The sequence below is a fragment of the Papio anubis genome, chromosome 10 (genome assembly GCF_008728515.1).
Source record: "Papio anubis isolate 15944 chromosome 10, Panubis1.0, whole genome shotgun sequence".
Classification (NCBI taxonomy): Eukaryota; Metazoa; Chordata; class Mammalia; order Primates; family Cercopithecidae; genus Papio; species Papio anubis.
This window is the reverse complement of record NC_044985.1, coordinates 20,064,873-20,079,367: the sequence shown is the minus strand read 5'-3', so window position 1 is coordinate 20,079,367 and position 14,495 is coordinate 20,064,873. Positions and strand designations below refer to the sequence as shown.

The following is a 14,495-nucleotide window of genomic DNA, read 5'->3' as shown; positions in this document are numbered from 1 at the left end:
TTAAAGCCACATTCCTAATTAGTTACATGATTCCTAAGTTTTTCCAGAAGAGAAATCATTGCTCTAAGCCTTAGACTGAAGCAAAGAGGTTTTCTAACGTTTCATGTATATCTTGGGTGCCAAGTATTATTGAATCAGTTTCATTTAGTCAAAATAAAACAAATATAACAACACAACTTAAATCATATATAAAAATTCTCCAGTTCCACCATGTCTTGAAATAACATTTGTTTTGCTTTTTTACCTGGTTCTCCTGTGATATCTCTGGTGCAGGTGGTGGTGGAGATTCTTCACACACTGCAAGGCTCCGAACTAGCTTTAACTTTGAGCTTGACTAAAGAGAAGTATTTATAATTAACACTACATTTCAGAAATCTAGGGCATATCCAAAAGCCCCCTAGAAAGAGTTTCTAAGTTTCTTCATAGTTTCTGCCATGTATAACAGTAGATGAAATGTGCAAGTTAAATATATCATTAAACACTACTAAAAGCCTTTGTTAAGAAGGAAAACAAACAATTGCAGTTTTGAAAATTATAGCAATAGAAAGAATGGGAATAATTCCAACTTCATATCCCAAAGAATGGTGAGAAAGCGATTTTCTCTACAGATAAAAAACCATCAAGATAAAAAAAGCAATGCACAAAAGCGACTAGGCAAGACAAAAATCCCAAATAAAACAAAATAAGCTTTCTGCCCCCCATAAAATATGAAAGAACTAAACTGAATGTAGTGCTATATGAAAACAAGGATTTATCAAGCATGACGGAAGGCCCTTGGCATGCCAGCACACCAAAATATTTACTATACCTTAGACCTTTTTCCTGTCTGTCCAAATGACTGCATTGGCCGCTGAATATACAAGAAAGATTTGTATTAAATTTCATACTGAAACAGAAAATTTGCTTCTTAATTCATACTCCTAAACCACAGAAAAACTAACTGTGCATAAAGTATGAAAAGTGAGGAAATCAAAGTTGGTTTCAGTAAAAGAGTACTGATTCCTCCCAGAAGCACACTTGCAGAAGATTCTTTAAAATCCTGGTAGGTTGGCATTTTTATGATTATTTTTCTTTCTTAGGCATTTTTCTTTAAATCAGCAAATGGCCACAATTTCTGTGTTGAGTACAATGGAACTTATATGGTGACTTCTTAGTAGTGAAATAAAAAAAATATACTTCATTATTTTACCATATATTATAGTTTAGCCAAGGTTAAGGAAAAACAACACACACAAAAACCAGCAGTTTAAGGTAGATATACTCTGAAAAGTTCTAAACTTAATAAGAATGTTTCAAATGCACAGTGAGTCAGAGTCCAATCACAAATCTACTGAGGTGTTTCAACACTGTATGAAGTACACCACCAGTTTATTAGTGATGGAAACCTATTCATCAGGTCTGAGGTGAGTCAATGAAGCAGAAAGGAAGAAAAAAGGGCAGACTTCCAGTACGGATATCCAGCATGACTGATAGGCCGACCATCAGTCACATGATTGGAGAACGCTGTAAGGCAAACTAATTCATGTTTGTGATACAAGCTTTGGTTTGGGAAACCAGCTGAAGCACCTGTGAGCCAGAGCCACATAGGTTTTAAACAAACCACAGCCAGATAGGTTTTAAACATTCCTTCCTACATTCCTTCCTTCTGTCTGTCTGTCCTTCCTTCCTTGTGTCCTTCCTTCCTTCCATCCTTCCTTCCTTCTGTCCTTTCGTCCTTCCTTCCTTTCATTCTTTCTTCCAATTTTCCTCCCCAAACCCAACACCAAATAGTACATGGCCCAAGTATCTATCATTTTTACTTCTTAACATGAGGGAGCCAGTCTGGTACCAAACATAAAACAGATACAAAATCCTTAATATCCAGACTAGTATGCTTTACATTAAAAACAATAACAACAACAAAAACCCATCATTTTATTTCAAAAAGGCCTTCCTTGTAGAGTCAACAGAAACAAGAGTCTACATATCAGTATGTCCTGTTCCCATTTTGAGCCAAAAGTCCTTCAAACAAAATTAAAAAGCACTGTACTCTTGGGATTTTAACCCTAGATTACACAAACTACAGAATAACAACAAAAGGAAAATAGAAAAAATAAAGGAAAAATAATTTTGTTCCTTATATAGAAGAAAATCGTATGCGTGTGCACACATGCATATGGCAGTGCTGCCTAAGAGGGCTTCTGCATGTTGGTATTGCCTTGTTTTTACCTACTCTCTAATTTGTTCAAGAGGATTTCTAATTACCCGTAACTCACATCTAACAATGTAAGTAAAATAAGTTATGCTTACCATCTAGATTAGGTGGTAGATGCCACCATCTCTAGGGCTTACAGGAAAAAAAATAAGTGGGAGAAAAGCAACAGGTGAATAACTATGAAAATGCACATAACTAAATGAGTTCTGAGGAAGCAGAAGGGAAAATAATTTGTGACTTACTCCCAGTCCTCTGCTTTAATTTCTTGTAATTTTAAGTATCACTAGTATAAAATCTTCTATTAAAAATTCTAAAATGAAAGGGGTCATTAACTGGCAATGTAAATCCTGTACTCATATGCAAAAGAGTTGGACTTAAATTTTTGAATTTGCTTCTTATTAGTGGGTAACTATGGTCAAATTACTTCGGTTTACTTTTACCTGTCTGAAAGTTCATACTGTTTGCACTAATTCACAGGATTCTTGAAAGGATTCAATGAAAGCGTAGCTAATAAAGGGGCTTCGAAAACTCTAAAGTGTTATAAATGTAATTGATTATTAAAGGTTAGGAACTGACCATATCAGAAAACTAATGTGCTGCCTCTGCTTATTAGCAATGAGATTAAGATAAATTACTTAATCTAACAAATGTTAATTTTAAAAACATCTATAAAATGGGGATGCTGTAATTCTTGAGAATATTCATAGACTCACACATGTATTAACTATCTCACTTTTAATCTACAAGGAGGCTTTGATGAAAATGACGAAAAGATAAAGGAAGATACAGAGAAGTAAAATTATCTTAATTTGACTTCATTTAATAAACATGTTTTAGGTTCCTGCTGTACCCCAGACATTGTGCTAGGCACTAGGGCTATGAAGATGAATAAGACATAGTTCCTGGTCTTAAAGACCTCACAGTCCAGAATCAGTTACTAAAGTCAAACGGAACCCCAGATCTTCAGAATCTTAGTCCAGCGCAATTAATACCTTTAAAAAAACTTTATTGTGGATTAAATTCTACCTGAGGTAGACAGAATTCTAAAGATGGCCCAAAAGATTCCCACCCACTGGTTATTTAATCAAACACAAATCAAGGTACTGCTGAGAAAGGATTTTGCTCTTTTTTTTGTTTCGTTTTGTTTTGAGACTAAGTCTCACTCTGTTGCCCAGGCTGCAGTGCAGTGGCATGATATTGGCTCACTGCAACCTCCGCCTCCCAGTTTCAAGCGATTCTCCCGCCTCAGCCTCCCAAGTAGCTCAGATTACAGGCGCCCGCCACCATGCCCCACTAATTTTTGTATTTTTAGTAGAGACAAGGGTTTCACTGTGTTGGTGAGGCTAGTATCAAACTCCTGACCTTAAGTGAGCGGCCCGCCTTGGCCTCCCAAAGTGCTGGAATTTCAGGTGTGAACTACCATGCCCTGCTGGATTTTGCATTTGTTAACTAAGCTCCAAGCCAGATGATCTTAAGATACAATCTAAGATTCAGGTGAGTCTGATTCAATCAAGTGAGCCCTGTAAAAGCTGAGACTTTTTCTCTGGTGGGAGCATGGTGCCAAGTCAGAGAGATTTAAAGCGTGAGAAGGACTTGACATACTATTGATGGCTTTGAAGATAGACGGGCCATGTAAGGAGGATTATGAGTAGCCTCTTGGAACACAGTGGCCTTTACTGACAACCAGCCAAAAAACAGGACCTCAGACCTACAGCTTCAACAAACTAAGGTGTGTCAACAACTGGAATGAGCTTTGAAGTAAATTATTTCCCAAAGTCTTGAGAAAACGGCCCAGTCTGGCTGACACCTTTGACTTTGGCCTCACAGAACCCTAAACGGCAACCCAGATGGGCCCACTGTGAGCTGATAACGGGTGTTGTTCTTTAAGTCTCTATGTTTGTGGTAATTTTTATGCAGCAATAGAAAACTAATACACTACTATATAAGTAAACTATAAATTGCCAAAGTGGATTATTCAATAACATAATTTATTTAGAAATTATATGTACTAGAAAATATGCCATACACACACAACAAAGCAGGGAATACAAGTTGTTTATTAAAGTAAACATACTTTATTTCATATTTTTTAATCTACTTGGCAGCCAGATTTGGCTTTAAATAGGAATTCCCTCTATTTGATATGTAATTATTTTAAAAAAGGATTTTATTATTTAGAGCACACTTTTCACCCTTAGCAGAATTTCACGGTCACAGTAAAAATTTAGCAGCTTGTTTAATAGACCTGTATTAGTCCAGAGAAATGCTATCTAAATTAGAATTTAGAAGGCTTAGGGACAAAGTCCCCAATTTATAATTTACGTTGTTTTATACTGAAGTATAAAACAGGAACTAGGCCAAAAAATGGGTGCAGAATATGAAACATCCTTAATACAATTTCAGTTTGAAATTGATACTAATATGTTGTCAGAGCTACCAGCTACTAGAATTTGGAGAACAACTGAAGAAAACAGAGCAATCCTTATGAGTTATATATGCATTAGCACAAAAATAACCAATTAAATATCACTCAACTAACAAAATCTGACATTTAAAAAATAGGAATAATTTTCTCTTTGTAATTAATAATTGTTATGAAGAAAAATTATAATGGTTGCACCCTTTCAACCAGACTCAAAACACCTTGAAGTGCTTACAAATTCTCAGTACTTTTCTAGGTAATAGTAAAGACTAGTGGCAATTATAAGGAAGATAATGAATTAAAATGTTCCATGTCTAGTTAAGGTCAGGGCAGTAAAAATAATAGATGCCAGGATGCTAATTTCTACTGGAATAAAAGAAAAATACAAAGTTCCCTGAGCTAGGAGAGCTATTTTAAAAATCAATAAGCCAAACACAATCACTAATTTGTTTTTAACATTTAACCCTTTGAGCCAGAAAGCACAGAGTTAAGTATTCGAAGGCCTGACTCTTAGATTCTAATACAAGTATGTGGAGAAAGTCACAAACTATCTGGTTTATAGTTATTCCTTATAATAAATGAAGATACAGGATCATCCCATCCTGCTGATGGTGTACATACAAATTATCCAAAGAAGTACAAACTGTGTAAGTATGCAAAAGCATTTCTACAACTACAAGATGTAGCCAACATCTTTACACATCACAAGAAAGCACCGTGAAAAGTAAATGTGCTTAAAAGAGCTACCATATGTGCACATGACCCAAGTTCAGTAGAAAGAGCACCAAATCCTAGAAATAATTATAAAAATATACTATGGAAAATGTATCGTAAGTTTTAAAAAGTTGAACTCATTCAATATTAATAAAAACAATAAAAATACAGCATACAGATATAGAACTTAATAGAAATAAAAGTACCGTACTGAAAATGTGGGGAGGTTATATTAAAAGTAAGTTTTACTCTTTATTTTATTACTAAAGAAAAAATCTATCTTGCATGACAATAAAGGGACAAATCTTTGAGAAGCCACATAATCGTGCTATTGCTAATAAATAGTAACAATTATGATAATTATTAAAACATTGTTAACAGCACCTACCATTTGACAGGCTCTATGTACTAGGTACATTACATATATCTTTTTTTTTTCTGAGACAGGCTCTGACTCTCACCCAGGCTGGAGTCCAGTGTCACAATCACAGCTCACTGCAGCCTTGATCTCCTGGGCTCAGGTGATCCTCCCACCTCAGCCTCCTGAGTAGCCGCCAAGCCTGACTAATTGTGTTTTCTGTAGAGAAGGGGATTTGCTATGTTGCCTCAACTGGTCTCACACTCCTGGACTCAAGCATTCTGCTTGCCTCGGCCTCCCAACGTCCTGGAATTACAGGCGTGAACCACTGCGCCTGGCCATCTTTTTTTTTTTGTTTTAAATTTAGTTTTTTTAAGGGAGAGGTCTTACTGTTGCCCAGGCTGGAGTGCACTGGTGCAATCCTAACTCACTGCAGCCTCGAACTCCTGGACTCAAGTCATCCACCCGCCTCAGCCTCCCAAGCAACTGTGACTACAAGTGTGTACCGTGACACATGGCTAATTTTTTTATTTTTATTTTTTGTAGAGACAAAGTCTTCCTGTGTGGTCCAGGCTGGTCTCAAAGTCCTGGACTCAAGCAAACCTCCTGCCTTGGCCTCCCAAAGCGCTGGCATGAGCCACCATGCTTGGCCACATACATCCTTTTAATCTTTGTTTGACAAACAGGAAATAGCTAAGATTATTATTTGAATGATTTTATATAAAGAGACTTTTATTCAGTCCTTAAAAAAAAATACTTCATTTCTTAACAGATTAATGAAATAAGATAATTGCTTCATCAATACTTTCCAAGCAAATGAGGGAATTCGTTATGTATCGCCCTCATTGTCAAAGAAGTGTGGCATTGTGTTCTGAACTTTTCTGACAGCCTTATTAGATTCACTGCTTTCTTGCCCAAACCCCTTTTAAAGAAACGCATTGGAATTAACTTGAGGGACACAAGACGTAAGAGTCTCATCTTGATTATCGAAGGGCTTACTACTGAAACAGAATATACACAATATGTACTTTAGCCAACTCTGTGTGTGGAAAATTGACTCATGTATGTCACAGCTATTCATTGACTCTGGCACACAAGGCCTAGTTTTTAACAAAAATCAGCTCTCTTATTTTCTCCATGACAAGGGTTACCAACACAATGTGGACTCGCTATCCTATTGTTAATAATAATGTGGAGGAGAGGCATTGTTTGAACTGTTCCCAAATATGTTTTGAATTGTGTGTACATACACATGTATACAGATGAACACCCCTGGACAAACTATTTGTTAAGTACAAAGATACAATTGTAAAAGAATGGGAAAGTTGAGTTTGAACCTTTAATAAGCAGAGCACAGGGTTCTGAATTTTATATTTAAAATAAATGACTGTAAATATCAACACAAATAATTTACCCTAAGTTTATTATTATTATTATTTTTTAAGACAGGGTCTTACTCTGTCACCCAGGCTGGAGTAGAGTGGCACGGTTTCAGCTCACTGCAACCTCAATCTCCCTTGCTCAAGCAATTCTCCCACCTCAGCCTCTCGAGTAGCTGGGACTACAGGTGCATTTAACCACACCCAGCTAATTTTTGTATCTTTTTTTTGGTAGAGACAGGGTTTCGCCATGTTGCCCAGGCTGGTCTTGAATTCGAGCTCAAGTGATCTGCTTGCCTCGGCCTTCCCCAAAGTGCTGGGATTACAGTTATGTGCCACCACACCAGGCTAATTTAGTCTAAATGTAATCTGAAAAACCTATCCGTGAAGAAAATCAAACAATGGAGACCCATCAGTGAGTTATACACAGGAAATCAAAGCAAATACTCCCCACCATCCAATTAACCCATGTTAAAGATTAGGGATACTCACAGTCTAACAAAACACATTTTTCTGGATTTAGAAACCTGGAATCCACCACCCCAACCTTCCAAATGTTTCATAAAAATACAAAGCCTGAAATGTACCTCCACATTCTCAATAGGAACAGTGTGTGGCAGTAGAAAAATTCCTAACCAAAAACCTGTCAGATAATTATGAGACCATAATCAACAATTCAGAACAACTCCAAGGCAATTATGTGGGAAAGTTAACTTCCTGACATTAATGCACACAGATTTCTTGAATTAGCTCTAAAGTATTAAATTCTTACGAAAGTAATCCTAAAACTTCTATAAAAGATTACAGTCCAAAACAAAACCCTGAATAAGAAACACAACATTTTTTAAAAGTAGAAAGAGAAAACTAGTAAAAGTAGAAAACACAAGTAGAATTATTTATAAATTAAATGGTCAAAGAGCTCTTTGAGATAATCTCTGCTTGGAACCACCTGAGATGACATGTAATGTCTGTTGGCCTCTCTCTAGTTTGATGGAATTATTTTTTATGTAAACACTATCCTTAACAGAAAGAAAATCATAAGGTCTCTTCATAGTACAAAAGAGGCTGTAACATCCCTTAATTAAAAATGACTTCACTCAAAATATATGTAATAAAAGTGCAGTTTTTTTTATATAAATGAATGAAAGGAATGCTTCTTTTGGAAGGTAAACATTTCTGTTTCCTTTAATCACTTTAAATATTACTATGCTGAAGCAAGGTAACAGACGTAAGTTATAATATTCATGGTAGCTGATTTTCAGAATGAGAGCCAAGTAGAGAATAATCTTGTCACTCTATTAGAATAAAGTAACAGTTTATTCAAAAATCTCAATAGAAAACCTACATTATTTGCTACATACATCCAAACTTATGAGTGAAAAATAGCAGTTGCTATTTAAGATGACAACCTTTAGGCAGTACCTTAGACGTGCCAAAGGAAGATGAAATATCTGGTAGTATGTTAGAATAGTTAACTCCACATTAAGTTAAAGGTAACTCCGTATTAACCAGACTTTTTAAAACAAAACACTTATTCCCTGCTGATGCTTAAAAAGTTAACTTTGTTTTACAATATTTTAAATGAAAACACAGAAGAAACCAATTTTCCAGTTTTATTGACTTCCAATTCTGAATTTCCATTAAATCTGTTCTATACAAGGTATTTCAACTGTACACCCCTTGCCAGGCACCTTGGATGAAGGCATCTTGGGCCTCAAAAGCTCAAAGTAGAGTCAGTATTCTTACATATAATACATTATTATTATTATTATTTTGAGACAGAGTCTCACTCTGTCACCTAGGCTGGAGTGCAGTGGCATGATCTCAGTTCACTGCAACCTCCACCTCCCAGGTTCAAGTGATTCTCCTGCCTCAGCCTCCCAAGTAGCTGGGATTACAGGTGTGCACCACCATGCCCAGCTAATTTTTTTGTGTTTTTAGTAGTGACGGTGTTTCACCATGTTAGTCAGGCCGGTCTCGAACTCCTGACCTCGTGACCTGCCCACCTTGGCCTCCCAAAGTGCTGGGATTACAGGCGTGAGCCACCGCGCCCACCCCATGTAGTAAATTATTAATAAATATTTGAATAAAAAATGAATATGGCATTCACCAGATTAACATAAAATAAATTCTCACATTTGCTTTTTCCTTCCTCCCAAATCGTTACAGTCACTACGCTATAGGAAACATGAGGTTAAAGACCATACCCATGTTTGTTTACTATGGTATTTCCTTGGTAAAGAAGAGATTTTCAATAAAAGGTTTGGGTCATGTGGGAAATTTTCTTATACTACAAACAACTGGGTCATGATGCAAAAGTGGTCATCAGAATGTTCTTGTGGCATACTGCCAAGGGCAACACAACAGATATGGTAGGAAATGCAATAACCCAAGTTAATGACTTGTTGATAAGCATGATCTAGGAGAAGAAACATTAGGTGTAGAAAAGAGGCTAAAATGTTATTTCAATCACAAATGCAATAGAATTTTAGCAGATTTTCTCTGATGCAATCAGGACACTGGCATGCTGCCATCACTGAGTGTACTGATTACAGGCATGGCAATTTTTTGTTGTTTTAAAAAGTGCTATTAGTAAAAATGACTGGGAAAAAAATATGTTATTCCTCTCAATTTCTTAGATGATTACCACTTGACTATAAGTGGGGCCTAAATGCTTTTTTATAGCTGGAGGAATTGCTATCATTGTCTAACCTGGTGTCTGGTACATAATAGGGAAAAAAGACAGTTTTTGACTGAATGAAAGAATGAGAAAACCTTTAAAAACAGGTTTCTTGGCCAGGAGTGGTGGCTCACGCCTATAATCCCAGCAGTTTGGGAGCCCAAGGCGGGCGGATCATGAGGTCAAGAGATCGACACCATCCTGGCCAACACAGTGAAACCCTGTCTGTACAAAAAATACGAAAATTAGCTGGGCATGGTGGCGCATGCCTGTAGTCCCAGCTACTTGGGAGGCTGAGGCAGGAGAATCGCTTGAACCCAGAGGCGGAGGCTGCAGTAAGCCGAGGTCACGTCACTGCACTCCAGTCTGGTGACAGAGTGAGACACCGTCTTAAAAGGAAAAAAAAAGCACACCCCCCCCACCTCAAAACCAGGTTTCTTTACTTTAAAAAAGTGAAGCTAAAAAAGAAAACACAAAAGAAAAAAAAGCAAAGCTATAATTTTTGGCTTATAGCCTTCAAAGTCTTTAGCATACAGAATGATAGAATATTATCTCCAAAAATAGAATTCTTTAATTGCAAAACAAAATTAAAACATTGTTAAACAATTTTAAAAAATTTTTTTTCTTTTTTTTTTTTTGAGACGGAGTCTCGCTCTGTCGCCCCCAGTGGCGCGATCTCGGCTCACTGCAAGCTCCGCTCCCACGTTCACGCCATTCTCCTGCCTCAGCCTCTGGCGTAGCTGGGACTACAGGCGCCCGCCACCACGCCCGGCTAATTTAATTTTATTTTTTTGAGACGGAGTCTTGCTCTGTTGCCAGGCTGGAGTGCAGTGGCGCGATCTTGGCTCAATGTGACCTCTGCCTCCTGGGTTCAAGCAATTCCCCTCAGGCTCCCTGGTAGCTGGGACTACAGGTGCGTACCACCACACCCGGCTAATTTTTTGTATTTTCACTAGAGTTGGGGTTTCACCATGTTGGTCAGGTTGGTCTCAATCTCCTGACCTTGTGATCCACTCACCTCGGCCTCCCAAAGTGCTGGGATTACAGCCACCACTCCCAGCCTAAACAATTTTTTTTTGAATAACTTTTTGTGGTAGTTTAAAGGTGGCTACAAATTCTTTCCTACTGAGAGGTAGGGTCTAATTCCCCATCTTCTGGCCTGGCTTTAATGACTTATGTCGTCAAAAGAAGATAGCTGAAGTAACGTTCTGGAACTTCTGGGCCTACGTCAAAAGAAACCTTGCAGCTTTGCTTGGCTTTCTTGGAACATTCTCTCTGGGACCCCTGAGCTGCCACATAAGAAGTCTGACTACTTTGGACCGATCTTGTTGGAGGAGCCAAATAGGTGCTTCTAATTCCACCTGAGCCCAGCACTCCAGTCATTCCTACCTAGGTGCCAGACAGGTGCAAGAGGCAGTCCGGGATGCTCCAGAGCAGTCCACTAGCCTGTTAAATGTCAACAAAGGACCTCTTTGGATACCTTGTAGAATAGAAAATTCACTCAGCCCAAGCCTTGCTTCATTTCCTGACTCATAAATGATGAGATATTAAAAAAAAAAAACCTGTGGGCCAGGCGCGGTAGCTTGTGCCTGTAATCCCAGCACTATGGGAAGCCGAGGCGGGTGGATCGCCGGAGCTCAGCAGTTCCAGAACAGCCTAGGCAACATGGTGGAACTCCATCTCTACTAAAATAGAAAAAAATTAGCCAGGTGTGGGGGTGCATGCATGTAGTCCTTGCTACTTGGGAGGCTGAGGCAGGAGAATTGCTTGAACCTGGGAGAGGGAGGCTGCAGTGAGCCAAGATCACGCCACTGCACTCCAGCCTGGGCGACAGAGCAAGACTCCATCTCAAAAAAAAAAAAATAAAATAAATAAAATAAAATAAAATAAATTGTTTAAAAGTGTTAGCCCTTCATTTTGAGAAAATAGATAACTGGAAAACCTTACCAAAGAAATGAATGCTACTAGAAATGCTATTACTTGGGACCATTTTTACCTATCTTCAATTTGTTAATCAACTCAGTTTCCATTTATGCCTGGAATTAGAAGTCTTCTCAGTGGCTAGTTTTAAGTCATTATACATGCACAGTATTAAAAGCATTAACTTCCCCCAGCCCACAAATCTGTTTTGTCAGTCAGATTGAGTGACTGAGGAACCCCCTGAGGGCTGTTTTTGCCAATAGATCATCTGCAGTTTTATTCTATTTCTCTTTCCTCTAAGAGCTCTTAGGTTAAATTCAAAATTTAACTATGAGACTTCCAAACTCTCATAGCACTGGTAATTAGGAAAAGGGTGGAACGAGAAAGTAGAAAGCCAATAAAAATGTACTAGCCACATACAAATAAAAAGAATTATATTATATGATACAAGCAAGTTAAGACTCACAGCAAGCTAATCCAACTGGCTCCCAAACCAGCTAGTAAGCATGTCACAAAGGGTCAACTTACCCTTTTAGAATTCTGAGAAGTGAGTTTTGTATGAAAATAAACATAAATATATACTGAATATTTAGTATTTGTAGTCAGAGAAAAATTCCTGTTTACCTGCAGATCTATATTGTTCTCAATACAATGTTCATTCTTCTCTACCAAAATCTTCCCATAGTTTTCTGATTTGATAAGATTTTCAACTCTGGTTGTATCTTTCACTTCTGCCTCCAAATCCTTCATTGTTGCAGTTTCATCTTTTACAGTAACAGTATCAGACATCCTCATTAGCAAAGGTTATTTTCGAATTCTACAGGGAGCTTGAAACCTTAAGAAAAAAAGATTAATACAGTTTTAAACTTTTTTACATTCAGTTACTGCATGATACTAACCTACTGTCTGTCATGTTCCAGAAATAATGTTGAATATAGACAGGAACAAAATTCTTGCTTTCAAGGAGTATATAATTTTGTGCTAGATACATCCAAATTAAAAAAAAATCACAATACAGTGGGAAAAGAGCTATATGAAGTATGTGAGCCAGGCACAGTGGTACCCAGCTGTAGTCCCAGCTACTTGGGAGTCAGGCAGGATCACTGCTTGAGTCCAGGAGGCTGAGGTCACCTGGGCAACATAGCAAGACCCTGTTGCTAATACATAAATAACATTTAAAAAAAGAATATAGGGTGATTTTGATGCACATTTACTTGTGGCAATTCTTAAGAAACATTAAGGAATGAGCCAGATCAAGGTAGAAGGTAATGGCTGGAGAATTATATATGTGTATTTAGAAGACATTAGAAATCTTCTCCTCCAAAGGGATATCTATAATAGCTTTTTCATCTGGATTCCTAAAATTCCAAATTTCTTAAATTACCCTGAAATATTTCCAAAAGTAAACAATTTAAAAATAAATAGTCACGGCTGGGCGTGGTGGCTCACGCCTGTAATCCCAGCACTTTGGGAGTCCAAGGCGGGTGGATCACGAGGTCAGAAGATCGAGACCATCCTGGCTAATACGGTGAAACCCCGTCTCTACTAAAAATACAAAAAATTAGCCGGGCGTGCTGGCGGGCGCCTGTAGTCCCAGTTACTCGGGAAGCTGAGGCAGGAGAATGGCGTGAACCCGGGAGGCAGAGCTTGCAGCGAGCTGAGATCACGCCACTGCACTCCAGCCTGGGCGACAGAGCAAGGCTCCGTCTCAAAATAAATAAATAAATAAAATAAACAGTATCATTCTATTACAAAATACACTTGTAAATCTGGATTAACAAATATGTTCAGCAATATGAAGAAAGCACTGAAGACTCTCCTGAATTAAGTGATTCAATGCCAAACAACACATATTATCCAGGCACTCTAGAATATGGAATCCACAGGAAATCAAATACATAAGATTATAGTATATTTTCATGTCATTAGTGAGTTTAAGAAAATCAATGTTTTCACACTGGATTAATGTATTAGAGATTCAGCTAAAGATAGCAGTCATTTTAAGCTGCAAAAAATGTAATAAAAACAGCAGAACTTGGCCGGTGGGGTGGCTCATGACTGTAATCACAGCACTTTGTGAGGCCAAGGTGGGCGGATTGCTTGAGCTCAGGAATTCAAAACCAGCCTGGGCAAAGTGGCAAAACAAAGACTCTACTAAAAATACAAAAATTAGCCAGGTATGGTGGTACACGCCTGTAATTGCAGCTACTCGGGAGGCTGAGGCACAAGAATCACTTGAAGCCGAAACGCGTGTGTTCCAGTGAGCTGTGATCATGCCAACTGGACTCCGGCTGGGTGACAGAGTGAGGTTCTGTCACAAAACAAAACAAAAAAAACCAATAATGGCAGAACTTGATATAAACAACTTATTCTGAAATGCATCTTAAAAAAAAAGAACAGATTGATATATAGAGAGATAGACAGACATAGGTCATAGCAACTATGCTAAAATGTTACTGGTAAAATCAAGGGGTGGTTCCAGGGATGTTCACTGTAAAATTCTTTCAACTTTTCTATATTTCTGAAAATTTTCATAATAAAATCTTGTGGGGAGAAAAAAACAGTGGAACTTATTTTCTCTATATCAATTTGAAAAATTCAAAAGTTCATTTCCCGAAAGAATGTTTTGCAATTAAATATCTAAATGGATTTTAGGGCCAGGTGCGGTGGTTCACACCTGTAATCCCAGTGCTTTAGGAGGCTGAGGCAGGCGGATGACTTGAGGCCAGGAGTTTGAGACCAGCTTGGCCAACATGGCTAAACCCTATCTTTATTAAAAGTACAAAAATTAGCCAGGCATGGTGGCACGTGCCTGCATGCCTGTAGTC

General features: G+C 37.9%; 1 protein-coding gene across 23 annotated transcripts in view; it reads right to left on the bottom strand.

Annotated features, from left to right (window-relative positions):
• R3HDM1 (R3H domain containing 1) overlaps positions 1–14,495 on the bottom strand; it is a 198,121-nt gene that overhangs the window by 110,260 nt on the left and 73,366 nt on the right. For 17 of the 23 annotated variants that reach the window (XM_031651722.1, XM_031651744.1, XM_031651724.1 and 14 more), the window contains exons 3-5: positions 12,292–12,502; positions 809–850; positions 245–334 (exon numbers count right to left, since the gene is read on the bottom strand). In XM_031651722.1, the coding sequence (XP_031507582.1) occupies positions 245–334; positions 809–850; positions 12,292–12,462 (303 nt within the window). In that variant the 5' untranslated portion in view covers positions 12,463–12,502. The remainder of the gene's footprint in view (positions 1–244; positions 335–808; positions 851–12,291; positions 12,503–14,495) is intronic. The other 6 variants (XM_031651731.1, XM_031651748.1, XM_031651745.1 and 3 more) reach the window with 2 other exon arrangements.